Source organism: Gossypium hirsutum, chromosome A01 (genome assembly GCF_007990345.1).
Source record: "Gossypium hirsutum isolate 1008001.06 chromosome A01, Gossypium_hirsutum_v2.1, whole genome shotgun sequence".
NCBI classification, from domain to species: domain Eukaryota; kingdom Viridiplantae; phylum Streptophyta; class Magnoliopsida; order Malvales; family Malvaceae; genus Gossypium; species Gossypium hirsutum.
Window position 1 is genome coordinate 18,837,334 of NC_053424.1, and position 16,003 is coordinate 18,853,336.

Sequence of the window (16,003 nt, forward strand, 5' to 3'; positions counted from 1 at the left end):
ATTATGAACATAGTTTAATTCTTTATTGTATTAATTGTTTAAAAAAAAGAAAGAAAATAAATTTGCAATAATCCTATATGGAATAATAATATTTATTATCCATTCAATATATATTCTACAATTTTAAATATTTAGAAATAATATTAAGTGTAAATTAAAATTGGAATTGAATTCTTTTTTTTCCAAACTCTACTTAAGAAATATTGGGTTATTTTATCACTTTAACTCAACTCAACCTCTTTAGTGTTTTTCTTTTTAAGCAAAAACATAATCCTAGGCTCAAAGGTGGAATTGGGTTTAAAATTAAGTTTTGAAATTGATTAGAGTATTGGAGGAGTGCGAAAATAAGATATATATACATAAAGAGATGTCAGGATCTGAATAGGAAGATACTGAGTTCCTGAGCAGTGCTACCCAGTGGATTAAGCATGTGAAATGAGTGGGAATGAGGTGACCCAATGACCCTCTGGAAACTAGCTCGCATATACATCAGCTCCCCGTCCTCTTCACACTTTGGAGAAACCGGCAAAACTCCGGCTCCCACCGACACGGACTGCATGAGCTTAAGCACCGCCGCATCATTGCTGCTCATCTTCCTCTTAATGGCAAACCCCACCTTTCTTCCATTGCAGTACATGGACCAAACGGGGACGTTATAAAGCCCGCATCTCTCTTTGCTCTTGTCGTCGCACTCCAGCGCTATCCTCAGCAGACCGTACTGCATCTCTCTGGCAAGGTATGCAGTAGGGACACCCAACTCCAACAGTAAAAGCGGAGAGCTTCGGCTGTCATCCTGCAGGCAGAAGCTCACGCGCCCCTTCCTGTACCCGAAGAAAGTCCCCGTGATGGTTGATGTTGAAGTTGAAATTGACGTTGAAGTAGTGATTGAGCCATGGCTTGATTCCGTGTCACTAGAAACTGTGCCTGACATTGAAGGCGGTAAGCCGCAACAAGGGACCATACATTCCACCAGGGACCATAAGGATCGCCGGAACCTAACTTCCCGCCCACACTCCACAGAGGTTGCCATATCTATTGTATTTATATGGAGAGGCCCTCTCTGGCTCCCCAAGTCTATCATCATCCTCATGCTACAATCAATATAGTGTAAGGTGAGGGTGAATGCGATGTGGGATAGTAGGAGGGGAATTTGATGGCAATAAATAAGGAAGCAAAAGGTGAGTGGGGGGCTGCAATCGTGGGCAATAATTGTGCCCACGAGGGGGAAGGGGGGCCCGGCCTTTGGATGATGGCGCGCGTGATTGTGAAATGCAGAAAATTTGATCCCTCCAACCCAACCTCATGCTCTCCATCGCCTGTTGGATTGTGAAAGTATACCAGAAATTATGCAACATGACCCATGCTGCTTTGTCTGTCTAAATTTAATAATGTAATAAAACATATCAACTATTAAGCAACAATTTTTGTAGCCAATCCAATCACCATTTTTATTTGATTGATTTATGCCTTGCACCGCACGTGTCCCTACTCCCTACTAATAATTCAACAAACATTATTTCTTCTTTTTCGGAATATAATTTCTCTTCCATCTCTCTATACTAATGTATCGTATAACATACATTTTCATGATGAATTTAAGGTCACGTAATTCTTCTCTCTCTCTCTAATAAATATCAAATAAAGAATTAAACATTATCGCTCCAATTAAGGTTTAATCCTGGTCTAGAGACTTGTTTCCATTAATTAGCGGATAGAGAAACCCGTATATCTATCGTATTGAAGCCCCTGGCCCCCCTAAATCATTACGCATGCACCTACTGGCTTTGACAAATTAACTGGTCAGACAACATATATATATATAATACTATAATACAAGAAAAACGTAGTCTCTACAAAAAGGATGAAATTTATGGCTAAGGTTCACATCAATAAAGTTAAAGTGGGCTACAGTAGAAAAAAGAGTAGGACAGCATGCATGAGCATGCACGAGGCACTGATTAGACCCAATCAGTCGTTTCTGTCTCAAGCTTTTGCTACCCGCACGTACCAACTCTTGCTCAAAAAAAAGAAAAAAAAAAAGAAAAAAGAAAAAGAAGCAAGCTTCTCTTAAGATAGAAATCAGATGTAATTAATTGATTAATGATGATGATGATGACATCATTTAGGTCGTCATTATCATTTATAATTGCAGATCCATTGGGAGTAATAATAAAGCAGCAGCCTAGACCCTTACGAATATTCATGCCAATACGTAAAAGCCATTATGAGACACCCTTATCAAGGATAGTTACAAGCCTACAAGTTCAATGATCCATTGAGCAGTTGAACACCATGAAGGGCACAACTCTGATATCGTACCCTTACATATGTCGCCTTGTTCAGGGTGGAGCTATCTTAAGGATTATGGGGTGAGTTTCCTCAATTATTTTTAAGGATAAATTATATAAGTGGGCTTCCCTAATTTAGTAAATTAATATTTATTTTTTTATTTTCAAGATTAATCTATAAAAAATTAAAATTGTGATTTTACTTGTGATAGATTAAAATTTCTATATATAATTGAATTTGGTCGATTGAGTATTAGTTCGATTAGCATAGATATTGTTGCTAATGCAAGAGATTAAAATTTTTATACACAACTGAATTTGGTCGATTGAGTATTAATTCAATTGGATGGGCGTTGTTGCCAATGTAAGAGGACGTAAGTTTGAGTGTGCTGAAACGCATTATTCTCCTGTTTATAGGTTAGGGAGGGATTATGGGTAGTTTTAGACATTGTGTAAAAAAAGAGCAAATATGATCAGAATATATAATAAAATTGTTAAAAAAAAAAGGAAATATTTTTTTCTTTGTTGAAAATATAATAAGGACTTAGATTAAATATCTCTTAATAATATTTTTAATAATTTTTAAAAAGTGATATTAATATTCTTTTAATTCCATTAGCTGTTCTGGCTTATGAACTCAAATTAACACATATTTTTTAATTATCACAAATTGAAACTTTAACCTGCAAACCTTTCTTTTCATAGTAAAACAAATCAAAACTTTGCAAATTAGATGATTAATTCTTCAATGGAAGACAAAGTATTTTCCTTAGTAATCGTGATAGTATCGAATGCCATGACAAGAAAATAGAGTAACTAACTTAGAAATTTTTAACATATAAAGAATTCTAAATTGAAAGTTTCAAATTTAAAAAAAAAATTCTCATTTTTTCTTAATATACAACCAAATCATCAAACTTATTACAATCAGATATATAATCACACCTTTTTTTTTTCTTTTGCAAATCTAAAACAGATGAAATTTAAGTACCAAAATAGATCATATTTAAGAAAAGAGAACTACAAATCAAATCAAATTAAATTGAATTAAAGAAATACTTCCTTCTTCCCCTATTACAGCACAAATGCCAAAACATGTTAGGTTTAAGAAACCATTTGAATCAAGAAATGTGAGAGGGAAAACATTGAAACAAAAAAAATTGAAACTCTCTCTACAGTTCGAAATAGAATAGAGAAATGCAAAAAAAAAAAAAAAGAAGAAGAAGAAAAAGAAGAAGAAGAAAAGAAAGTGAGAGAACTCAAAACTTAAACAGCCCGAACTTTCAACCAAGAAAAGGAACATGCAAAAATGGCTCTTGAATTTCTAGGCTTCATTATGAAATGTCCTATATTTGATTTTCACTAAGAAATGGACGTTGGGCCATGAATATTGAGGGTTAGGTATATACATGACAGTGGTATAAAAAATGTGTATTTAAGCGAAAAAAGTGAGGAAATGGCTCAATATGGCAGGTATAAACTCTTGCTAAACTGTGCTTAAATTTGTGAGTGAACAAAAGCAATGTAAGAGTAAAAAAACTTAGTGAGTGAATAAAAGTATAGAACATGTTCAAATGAATGTGAGTGGATGATGAGATTTAGTAGAATGTGCTCAAACGATGAAATATCTTTGAGCTTAAAAAGTCATTTTATTTTCATAATGCACTTAGACTTGCTAGTTTTGTACCTTCTAATATTGAACCATATCCTCCATAATTTGGAGATAAAAGGGAGGCGAGAGAAGGAGAGATAAGGGAGGTGAGCTTAATGGTCAAAATTTGGTAAGAAAAGGAAAAAAAATGTCATGTGCTTTACTATTTCTAGTGTTTAAACCGTTTTAAGTTATTACTTCTTTTGAATTCAAACTTTCCTAAGCCTCAAAATGTTATAAGCTTAGAAGACCTATGTGACATAAACATTTCCTTTACATATTCTTCTTGACTTGTATATAATTAGCATATTGAATGCTTTTGATTCACATTTTATGTATACTATGTATTTATATAGTTTATGTTGATGGATAACATAATTAATTATTTATTCATTTAAATTGCCTTTAGGTTTGTTAGTTTTTTAATTAGTGGACTAAGTAGATTTACTTTAGGAGTACTTAAGTTAGCTAAACATCAATTTTAAGTTGCATGTGAGATAGGTCTTGTATAAATTCAATATTGGATTGCCACGCTTCTTATTGTTCAAAATATTCCAGGGGTCGTCTTATGTATGTTTTGTGTGTTTACTTGAGGATAAGCAATGACTTAAGTGTAAGGGAGTTTGATTTATCGTATTTTGATGTGTCAAATTAAGCTTTTTAAAGCACTTAAAGAGCTTATTTTTGAGTACTTTGTAATGTCTTTTATTACTTTTCTGTATTTAATAGATTTCATGATTAGTTTTAGTTTTTTTTAATTGTATTTTCATGTTTTTCATGAATAAAATGAAGATTATATGCCATTAGGGAATTAATTTCTAAATTGAGCTTGTTTCAAGTACTTAATTGATGCAAAAAAGAGAAATGAAATAGTTATAGACACCAACATGCTTTCCATAAATTAAGAAGTTGGACTTAAAAAAAAATTGCACAATTAAGTGGACTACCTTGTAACACCCCTCACCCATCCTAATTGTCGAAATTGAGCTACAGAATGATACAATACAAAATGAAACAGTTATAGACATTTAATAGATAATTCGAACAAAAAATCATTAACTACTATCATATAAGTCATTTAGTACAAATTTAAACTTTTCTCAAGCTTTATATGAGCTTTCGTAAACTCAAAGTTGACCCAGGATTGAACAAAGACCAAACTGCAAAGATTTCAAAAGTTTAGAATGACGTCACGATGAGACTTTCCCCATGTCATGAAGTCACCAAAATAGTATGTCACGTCACGACGTTGGACCACCTGACAACGGGACGTCACAAACTGTTGGCTGATGTTGTGATAAGAGGAAAACGACGTCAGGATGAGAAATCTACTTAGTGCAAAAATAGGTCATTTGGTACTTGTTTCAAATCCACCTTGCAAATAGGTGAAAAGAATTCACTTAACACCATTCATACATGTTCAAAACATACCAAATTCAAAACGAAGTCATATCATATAAATATGCTCCTAAACATCTAAACCAATATGATACATTTGGCACCAATTCATCTCAACCTACTTATATCATTACAAGCCATTCCACCATTTATAACATAAACGCAATTCATGCTCAATTATATATCTCTAAGTGCCAAACATACATAACACAACATATTACCAAAATATGCATATATATATATGTACACAACTTGACATATACATCACAAGTTCATTATGAACTAAGAATTCAAATCAAACTTAACATTATAAAGTAGCATAAAAATTCCTAGTACATGCCACATATAACAGAGCTCAAATGATTAAAAGACTACCCAAATTAAGAGACGGATGTGTGAACTTCAAGGGGATCTGATTGACATGCTCCACAATCAACAAACTATAGAATAAAAAATACAATGGTAAGCATAATGAATACTTAGTATGTTCATACAAAATTCAACTTAATTGTAACAACCCGATTTTCAATAGTGACGGAACAGTGGTTTCGGGACCATAAATTTCTATCGTGTTGACTCATAAATATTATTTATAGAATATTTACGAAGTCATTAGAGTCGTATTAAAATTTGGTTAAGAAATATTAACGCTTAGATAGCTAATTAAGGAGAAAGGACTAAATTGAAAAAGGTGCAAAACTTAGTAATTATTGAATTCTATTGACTTGATAGTTTAATTATTAATAAAAATGGACTTAGGAAATAATCAATCATAAGGTTATTGATGGACGATTATAGGCTTTTAAATTGTTGAATTATAAGGTTATAACTAAGGGTAAATTTGTAATTTAGTAAATTAACTAAAGATTATTAAAACATAAAAAAGGAATGGCTATTATCTTTTTCAAGTTCTTCCACCGAAAATCAAAACAAAATTCACCATTTTTGAAGCTTCAAATTCGGCCAAACATAAAACTTTGCATGTAAGTGATTTTTGTACTCGTTTCTTGTAATTTTGATGTTTTTGAGATAGTTGCAACTAGGTCTAGCTAGTCCGTACCTTTGTTTTTTAATCTGTTAAAAATTTTAGAAGTTTCCATTGATGATCCTTGAATGTTTTTTATGTTAACTATGTATTTGAAGCTTTGATTGTGGTATTTGGTGGTTTTGTGAAGTGATTTTTGTTAGATTTTGATTTAAGGATTTAATTGTAAAAATGTCAAAATTACAAGGCTTGATAGTGAATTTAATGTTTAATAGGAACTGCTTAAGGGCTTAGAATATTCGGCTTTAATGTTGACTTGAGAAAAATGGTTAATTTGATATTTTTGGGTTAAGGGGCTAAATTGCAAAAGTTATAAAAGTTAGGGGTAATTATGTAAATTCAAAAAATAAAAGGGTATAAAATGTAAAGTGAATTGGAAGGTTAAGTGTAAACTGATAATTGAGAAATTTTACATTTTGATCAAGACCTTGTTGATATACGTGGAAAAGAAAAAATCGCGGATTAGTCCCTGAACGTCTACAACTCCTACAATTCAGTCCAGGTAAGTTGTACGGTTTACAAATTAATATTTATATGAAATGTGTGATGATATTATATGATAAAATAGATGTAAAGTTGTTTGAGAAATATTGATGAACTTCAATACTTGGATCAGATAAATGCGAGATAGAGTACAATCGAATTAAGGCGTGTTAGGTGGGATTGGAGTGGAGATTGTTGCGGAGTGATATATGTATATTTTGCTGAGTAGGCCAAGTTTCAGCATTTGTTCTGAACTTTCATGTTATACTCCATGTTTTAGTGTGTTTTCGGTTGGACTAGCTCTTATGAGCATTTGACGTGATATCGAGTGGTCTAGCTCTTACGAGTGATTGGCGTGTTTCGGGTGGAATATCTATGTACTCATATTCGTAAGTCATTCATTAAATCGTAAATATCTGAAACATAACTTGTTTAGTGATTTTGATAGTTATAACATGTATTTGAGCTTGAATTGAACTATGCAATTAACTAGGTTGAGATTTTGATTGACAGGGAACACATGTAGTTGAGTTATTATGGAATGATTTATTGTATTACTTCGATAAGATTTATCATTTTTGTACGCCAACTTACTAAGCTTTAAATGAGCTTATTTGTGTTATTTTCTGTTCTTGTAGATTCTTTGAAGGTTGGACAGTCTAATCGACACTCAAGTCACACTATCCTCCTACTTTTGATAGTTTTTGGAACGTTCATTTTTGATTATATGGCATGTAATAGGCTTGTTTTGTCAATTTCATTTGTTTTGATATGTAAAACTTTAATGTATGATTTTAAATGCAAGTAGTTAACCTAATATGGTGTATGTGAACTAAGGAAGATGTTTTAGTGCAAATTTACGGTATGTGTTATTGGAATGTTGTGATTGAGGTGCCTATGATAGGAATATTGGTTGAAGGTTAGATTGTGTGAATTAATATGCGTTGGTGATAGTTCATTTTGTTGTGAAATTGTGTGTACTTGTGGTACCAATGAGAGTACATTGGTTAGGCACTTAAGATGGTTGATTTAGCATGTTTTGAGCTTGTTTAATGTCATTTTAAATAGGTCTTTTGGCTGGTAAATGGATTACTTAAGGTCCAAGTAAGCTTGAAATAGTAAACTTGTCATTTAAGGTTCATTTGGGTTTACACGGCCTGAGACACGGGCGTGTGACTCAGTTGTGTGAGACACACAGCTTGGTGACACGGCCATGTGTCATTTGATGATTTCTTTAAGGTGCAATTCAATGAGTTACACGGCCTAACATACAACCTGGCATACGGGCGTGTGGGGCAACTTAGAAAGTTATATGGCCTGACACATAGGCATGTGACACATAGACATGTGACACGGCCGTGTGACCTTACTCAGAGAGTTACACAGGTGAGGATATGGGCTCAGACATAACCATGTGTCTCAACTGTGTGAGGTTCATGGCCTGACCACACGGCCGGGTGACCCCTATTTTGCAAATTTTGCATCTTTCTCCTAAACTTTCCAAACTATTTCTTATTGGTCCCAAATTGTTTCTTTGTTATTTTTAGGGCCTCGAGGGCATGATTTAGGGATAGCATGCATGTGTATGAATGGTTTATTATGTGTTTATAATATTGGATGATTTAAGATTCAAATGTTTTTGATTGTTTAGTAATACTTTGTAACCCTAATCCAGCGACAGAGACGAGTTGGGGTGTTACATTAACTTATGTAACAACCCATTTTTAGTGATGTCAGAAACAGTAATTTTGGGACCACAATTTCGGTAAATGAGTTAGTAAATATTATTTATTTAATATTTACTAGGCCATTAGAGTGTCATATTAAAGTTTGGTTTGAAAGTTTTGATGTTTGAATAGTTAATTATGGTATAATGATTAAATCGTAAAAACAACAAAAGTTAATCAGTATTGCTTATTATTAATTAAAGTGCTTGATTATTGAATGTTTAGGGATCTAAAAGGAAATTAGACCCTTATAATTAATTATGGACAGTTTATGCATGATTTTGGGTGGAAATTTTTAAGTAATTACAAGGGTAATTCAATAATTAAGTAAATAATAATCTTAAACAAACAAGCCATCATTTTCTTCATTTTCTTCCTTGAACCAAAAACACCATTGTTAGGGTAGGAAAGAATAAGTCAATCTTCTTTCTTCATGCATGGCATGTTTTTCAAGCCATTTTTCGTAAATTTTATGTTTTTTAGATCATTGTAGCTTAATCTAACTAGCCCAAGGACTATTTTGTAATATTGTCAACTTTTTCAAAAAATTACCATTTTTTTAAAGCCTTTTGGATGTTAATGGTTGGGTTTGAAGTTTTATAATGAAATATGACTATTTTGTAAAGTAATTTTTGTTAGTTTTGCATTTAGGGACTAAAATGAAAAGTTGATAAAAACTATCATGAATTTTTTGTAAATATGAATATTAGAGAGTCTTAGAAGGATGAATGTGAAAATTGGATCATAAAACGTTGTCTAATTGGGGAAGATATAATAGTTTTAGTAATTGAAACTAAATTGAATAAAAGGTAAAAGTTTGGGGTAGATGTTGTAAAATGTTATTAATAGGTTATATGCATATGTTTAGACATTATAAGGTATTTGGAGTTGATAATTGAATTAAATTATTATATAGATCAAGAAATGGATTAACCGGTTGATAACCGCGAAAAAGGAAAAATTGTTGAATAGGCCTCAGTGTTGTATTCGTTGCTGTTCTGGTTAGGTAAGTTCATATTAGGTTCATTTTGATTAATACTTATTCATGTTTGTATTATGTATATATGTATTTTTATAATTGGTTTGAAATAAATATTGATATTTAGATTGAATGATTTAATTGCAAAATATGATATTTATGTGTTAGGAATGAATAGAGAGATGAAATAGAATGTTAATTGGACCATGTTGTTATATGAGACGATGTTATATATATATGGGAAGTTTATGGAAATTGGTTAAAGGCCCCTGCAAACTTAGTGAATGATTAGGATACAAATGACATGTCATTAGAGTTTAATGTATCATGTACTTTGTACATATGATTTCATTATATCAGATATTATGTATCGTGACTATAATATCAGGTACTATGTGTCGGTGTTTATATCTTATAAGGTATTATGTACTGGTGATGGATACCTTACTGATGGCTGAGATCCAGCATTTGTTACGGATTCTCCACAGCCGTGTGAGCAACATCGAGTAATGGTTAATGTCCTTAATTATGGCTCGTGTGAGCAAAGCTATCCCAAGTATCCGAGGTTAATTTACTATAGTTCCCTGGGCAAAACTAGGTATGAAATTGAATTGAGATAAAATATGTATTTGAATGAAAACGTTAGCTATGAATTGAATATGGTTGATATGCATATTATGTTATTTATATGTATGGAATGATGTATTGACCAATTTGGCTATTTCATGAAATGTGTAAGGTGACAATGGAATAATATGTCTATATGTTATTTTCATTAGTTAAAATATGAATTGTTGGTACTTTGTGTTTAATTTCATACGAACTTACTAAGCTTTAAGTAAACTTACATTCGTTTAAATTTTCTTTCTTGTAGATTGTTGAACGCGTGATTTCGTGATAGGTTTTAAATATTTATAATTACTCGTTCTTGAACTAACTATTATCTCGATGTAGGCAAGTGTACCTATAGAACAATAGTATAGTTTTAGCAAGACCGGATTGTCGAACCCAAAGGAACTAAAAGTACTAGTAATGACTGTCTTTTTATTATTTAGCCTAAGAATAAAGAGGTTTTTGTTTTAACTAACTAATTATCTAAACTAAGAATGCACAGAGAATGGAATTGGGGAATTGCTTTTGGAAAAATTGATTGAATGAAGACAATACTTAAGGAAAAATCCACCTAGACTGTACTTGTTATTCTGGCTCTGAATCGGACGATTTATTCATTTAACTTGTTTCGTAGAGATCCCTAAGTTATGTTATTATCCCTATTCAAGACTAATAATGTCTAATCTCTAGATTGAATAACCGAGACTTTTTTCTAATTAACACTCTAGGGTTGCATTAACTCGATCTATGGATCCCCTTATTAGGTTTCATCCTAATCCAGAAAAATATTGTCACCCTATGTCTAGGCGGGCAATCAACTGCGCTTAATTATGACAAATGTACTCTTAAACAGGGTCTATTCCTCCTTTGAATAAGAGCTTATCTTGAATCGGTATCTTGGGATATCAAAACAAGAATTAAGAACACATAATTAAGAATAAGTCAAATATTTATCATACAATTCAGAAAATAATAACAAGATTCGTCTTAGGTTTCATTCCTCTTAGGTATTTAGGGGATTTAGTTCATAACTAAATAAGAAAACATCTCAGAATAATAAAGAATACAGAACATAAAGAAAACCCAAAACTCCTGAAGGGGAATTGAGGAGAGATCTTCAGTCTTGATGATGAATCTGGCTTCTGAGATGAATCAATCGGCTTTCTTGGAGTAATTCCTTACCCCTTACTCTGTCCTCTCATTTTCTTCCTTCTCTAGGGTGTATTTATAGGTTTTGGAATGCCTAAAAGCTCTCAAAATTAGCCTTTTCCAAATTGGACTCAACTTGGGCTCGACAGGGACACGCCCGTGTGTGATTACTTCAAGTCGTGCTCGAGCCTGCCAAATTGACATGGCCATGTGGTCTGCCCCTGTGAGGAGGTCCAGGCCGTGTTGATTTCGTACTTTGGCCCATTTTATCCCTTTTTGGCCCGTTTTTCGTTCCTTTCGTTCTCCTGTGCTCTCCTAAGTGTAAAACATGAAATTCAAGCATTAGGAGCATCGAATTCACCAATTCTAATGGAAAATCATCCATAAAATGTGTTAAACATGGGGTAAAAATATGTATAGATTTTCTTTCTTGTAGATTGTTGAAAAATGTGCTGTTGATTGGATCGTCTCCAGAGCTCATACTATCCACCAAGTCTTTTGGTAGACTTTTGCTCAATTTGGCCTGGTTATAAGTGGCAAGTAAATAGGCGTAAACGGTTATATAATGTGAAATTGAAAATTATGCTTTGTGCCATTTTCATGTGAATTATGTGTAATGTTAAGTGTTAATGTGTAATGGCTTATTGTGGCATGAATTGGTATTTTGGTGAACTTTGCTTGATGAAATCTTGGCATTTGGAATGATGATCATGTGGTGGTAGTTAGGTATGAATCTTTGGTATATTTGACGATGAATGGTTTGCTTATGAATTGTTGAATTGAGATGCCAATTGTAACATATTAGTTAGGCACTTTAATTTTTTTTTTTGGGGCCAGTGCACTTAGGATTGTTTTATAAGTTGAATTTTGGGTTTATTTTGATGCATTATAAACAAGTCTAATGAATGGTAAAATGCTTGTTTATGGCACAAGTAAGAATTGATTATGTGGCTTAATTTAAAAGACATATTTTAGCTCACACAGGTAAGTGACCCAGCTGTGTGCTTTGTATGATATTGGTTATTTTGGTTAGACACAACCATATTATATCTATGGAAAAAAATATTTCTATTCTTTTATTTTTCTACTCTTTCAATTTTCTATCTTCTCAATTTTCTTTCCATTCTACTAATTAAATCCTTTAAGTTGGTTTTTTTTTTCAACTTCTTCCTGTACAAAAAGACTTGATGAATATAAGAAACGAAGCAGAGTAACAAGCTCATATTTGCTTACTTCACTAGCTAGATAGTTTAATTATACACACACAAAGAGTTCGGATAGATATTTGTCATCGTCCACCGATCAGTTAATATGATTTTGTAAATCAAAGGCTTGAAAGAGAAAACTATTATTAATCAATCCAATATTAATGGATGGAGTATCAATATTTTCATGTAAACACAAATGGATGAAGCAATGGACAAAAGAAAAAACCTCCATAACAAAACAGAAAAGTCCGTACTATCAATATTGAGAATGATGGGTGGGTAGATGAGTGGAATATGGGAACTGACTGGCCCAAATTAGCAGTGGGTTTATTTCAGCCGTTTCATGAAGCCTTTGGAGGGCCTCTGTATGACAAGCTAAGGTCAAATCCATTTACAAATAACCATTGGATTCGGGTAGAACCGGTAGGATATCCGCATTTAAACAAAAACATAATTATAATTTAAAGCAATTCCGTTTTGACTAGTTCAAAACAGATAAACAATTGAGAGCGCCCCTTGAGCCTTTGGATTGTAGACGTAATGTTCCATTTTCTTTTTGATGATTTTATACCTCCAAATATATGCTTCCGGCCTTCTCTCTCAATATTACATACCAGTTGAGAATAAATGAAATATAAAGATGAAAAAAACCCAAAAAAAATCATGTGAGAATGATGATTAATGGAATCTCCGGTTAACTCAATAAAAAAATGACACTCTCGATCTCAGTTTCTATACAGGACAGGGAAGTTTTGAATTTAATAGATATATGTATGTATGTATAATATGTTACATTGGGGGCTCATGGAAAATTAACAACTTGAAAGGTGGATCCGGGTAGGTAGATTACAGAACGGAGCCTTCGTAAATAGTGGACAGCCTTAGCTTAAAAGAACGAACGGCCAATTTGGCTCGTCTGGATGTGTATCGCTGCAATTTTCTAAAAGAAGCAGATCTTGACATCCCAGATGGCTGAGGTTGAGTCTGGGGCTTGGTAAAGGACTTGGTGCTGCTGGGGGTTGGGGCTGATGCGGTAGAAGCGCCAACAGGATCAACAACAGATTGAGCTACCACCATCACAGGGTTAATTCGGGCCTTCTTGCGCCGATTGGAATCGTTTCTAGAGTCATTCTGGATAGCAACGCTGGCTTTGACGGCCAAAGCGGCCATATCCTTGGAAGCCAATCGCTGCTGAAGCTTGGAAACGGGAAGCACGAAGTATATCTGATTGGGTTGCAGTTGATGGTCCGCATTCAAGGCCGGAACGTAATCGTCGTAAGATAAGCTATCCGAGTTGCAAAGGAAGATGGAGGAGGAAGAAGAAGAGGAGGAGGAGGAGGAGGAGGAGGCTTCGGCGTGAAGAACCTGAGAGACGCAGACCGGGGGATTATATTTATGAAGATCACCGTTGAGGGAAACAACATGAGCTGTTGGGCGAGACCCAGATTCTGAAAATTCAGGGTTTTCGTAAGAGAAACAGGCACCCATGGCATGGATGGAAGGACGGATTGTTAGAGAAGAATATATAGAAAAAGTAAAAAGGAATTGGGAGGTTTTGGAATTGCAGTTGTATTTGAGGAGAAATGGTTTGTAATTATTATGGTTAACTAACAAATAAATAAGAGGAGATGATTGAAGAATGTGGAAAGGAGGTTTTATAAAGAGTGACGCGAGCCACGGCGTCACGCGGGGAACATGAAATACCGTTGGCGTTGCAAGTCAAAGGGGGATGCTGTTGTTGTACTTTTCAAAGAGATAGCGATGGGGACAGCTGATTCATACCTACTTTTTCATCCAACTGTTTGATTTTGACGTTTGACTTTGCCAACCCTTAATAAAACCCCTCCCCTTTATAACTCAGCAGTGACGCGTTGCGTAGGAAGGAAGCTATTTACTTGAGCTACACTCTCACACCTCCGCCACTTACAAAGCGCAGCCGTTATTTGCTTCTAATTAAAAGTCAGGCCGAGTGACGCTTCTTTTTTAATTTCAATTTCCATTTTTGTTTAATTGATATATGTTCCACGTACCAGTTTATTTGTTGTAATGGGAGAGAAATGATCTTTTATGTTTTCACACTAATTTTAAATTATTTGTTTTATATTAAAAAAATCAATCATTAATATTTTATATTATATAATAAAGTTATCAGATCAATTAAAATATTTACATGCTTGACAAGTATAAATGTTGAATTATTCATATGAAAAGTTATAAAAAATGTAAAATTATTTTAGTTTTATATTAATGTAAGTGAATTACTCTCCCTTTATTTAATGTTATAACTTGTTATATGATTAATGTATGTATTTAAAGTTTTGTTTAAAGGTGTTTTAAACATGTGGTGTGGTGGTTGCCCATTTCGTCCGTTAATCATGTATTTAAGAGGTTTAATCTCTACTTATGAGAATAAAATATACTTCATGACCAGCCACTCGCTTTTCTAAAAAGTATCTATGACCAGTGGTGGAGCTAAAGGGGGCTGGTAGGGGCCCCGACCCCCTAAAGTGGAAAGTTTTTCATTTAAATTTTTTTTATAATTTATAAAATTTTAAATCAATAAAGGTAAAATTACACTTTGTCCCCCTAAATAATAAAAATTTGATTTAATCTTTTAAAAATTATAAAAATATAGACTATTAAAATGATAAAATTATATTTCTACTATCGTAAAAATATACAATTTAATTATGGCCTTCCAAAAATATTTTTCGACTCTACTACTATCTATGATGAAAGAGTTAATCATTACTATCGATTGTGGATATCCTAAAATCAACAAAAACAGAAAATCTATTATACATGATAGTAAAGCAATTTAAAAGAATTTGATGTTATTTTCAAAACTTGTTTTCTAAATTTGTTTTATTTGATTTTTTAATTATTTTATCTTTTATAAATTATTTGTCGGGGGTCCACTTTTTTATTTAATATGTTTGAATTTTTTTGTTTTATAAATATAGAACATGTCAAAGTTAAAATGTTTCTATATTTATATTAATAGCGGTGATAAAAGTCAAAGGTAATTAATATTTGTAGTGCTTAAAGTCGTAGATGGTTTGGAAAGTCTATTTTTTTCTGTAAATATGATAGAAGGGAGAAGGGATTATATAAAAAGGTTTGGAGTTGAACATGGCCCCGCTTAATGGGTACCTCATTGAATAAGAATAAGAATAGAGGAAGGTTCTTAAAAAAAATAATATTAGGTTTTCATTGATTAACTTCAATGATATTTAAAATAAAAATAATGGTACAATTAGTTAATAAGATTGAATATTGTAACAGTGAGATTAAAATCGACAATAATATATGTATTTAAATTCTAATGCAGTTGTAGTAATGAGGTGATAATAGAAAATAATTATTTAAAAACATTAATATGAAAATTTTATATAGTGATGAATTATTTTTATATATTTATATATATTTTAAAAATCATATTCTATCAAAATATGAATAGACA

The 16,003-nt window shown here is 32.7% G+C and overlaps 2 protein-coding genes across 2 annotated transcripts; both read right to left on the reverse strand.

Annotated features, from left to right (window-relative positions):
* Positions 1 to 296: 296 nt before the first annotated feature.
* LOC107917059 (protein MIZU-KUSSEI 1) lies at positions 297 to 1,143 on the reverse strand. The gene has a single exon (XM_016846451.2). It carries the CDS (start codon positions 1,088 to 1,090, stop codon positions 371 to 373), a length of 720 nt encoding a protein of 239 aa, XP_016701940.2. The 5' UTR covers positions 1,091 to 1,143; the 3' UTR covers positions 297 to 370.
* A 12,075-nt stretch (positions 1,144 to 13,218) lies between these two features.
* LOC107916808 (uncharacterized) lies at positions 13,219 to 14,204 on the reverse strand. Its single transcript, XM_016846182.2, has one exon. The coding sequence runs from the start codon at positions 14,026 to 14,028 to the stop codon at positions 13,387 to 13,389; it is 642 nt and encodes a 213-aa protein (XP_016701671.1). The 5' UTR covers positions 14,029 to 14,204; the 3' UTR covers positions 13,219 to 13,386.
* Positions 14,205 to 16,003: the final 1,799 nt, after the last annotated feature.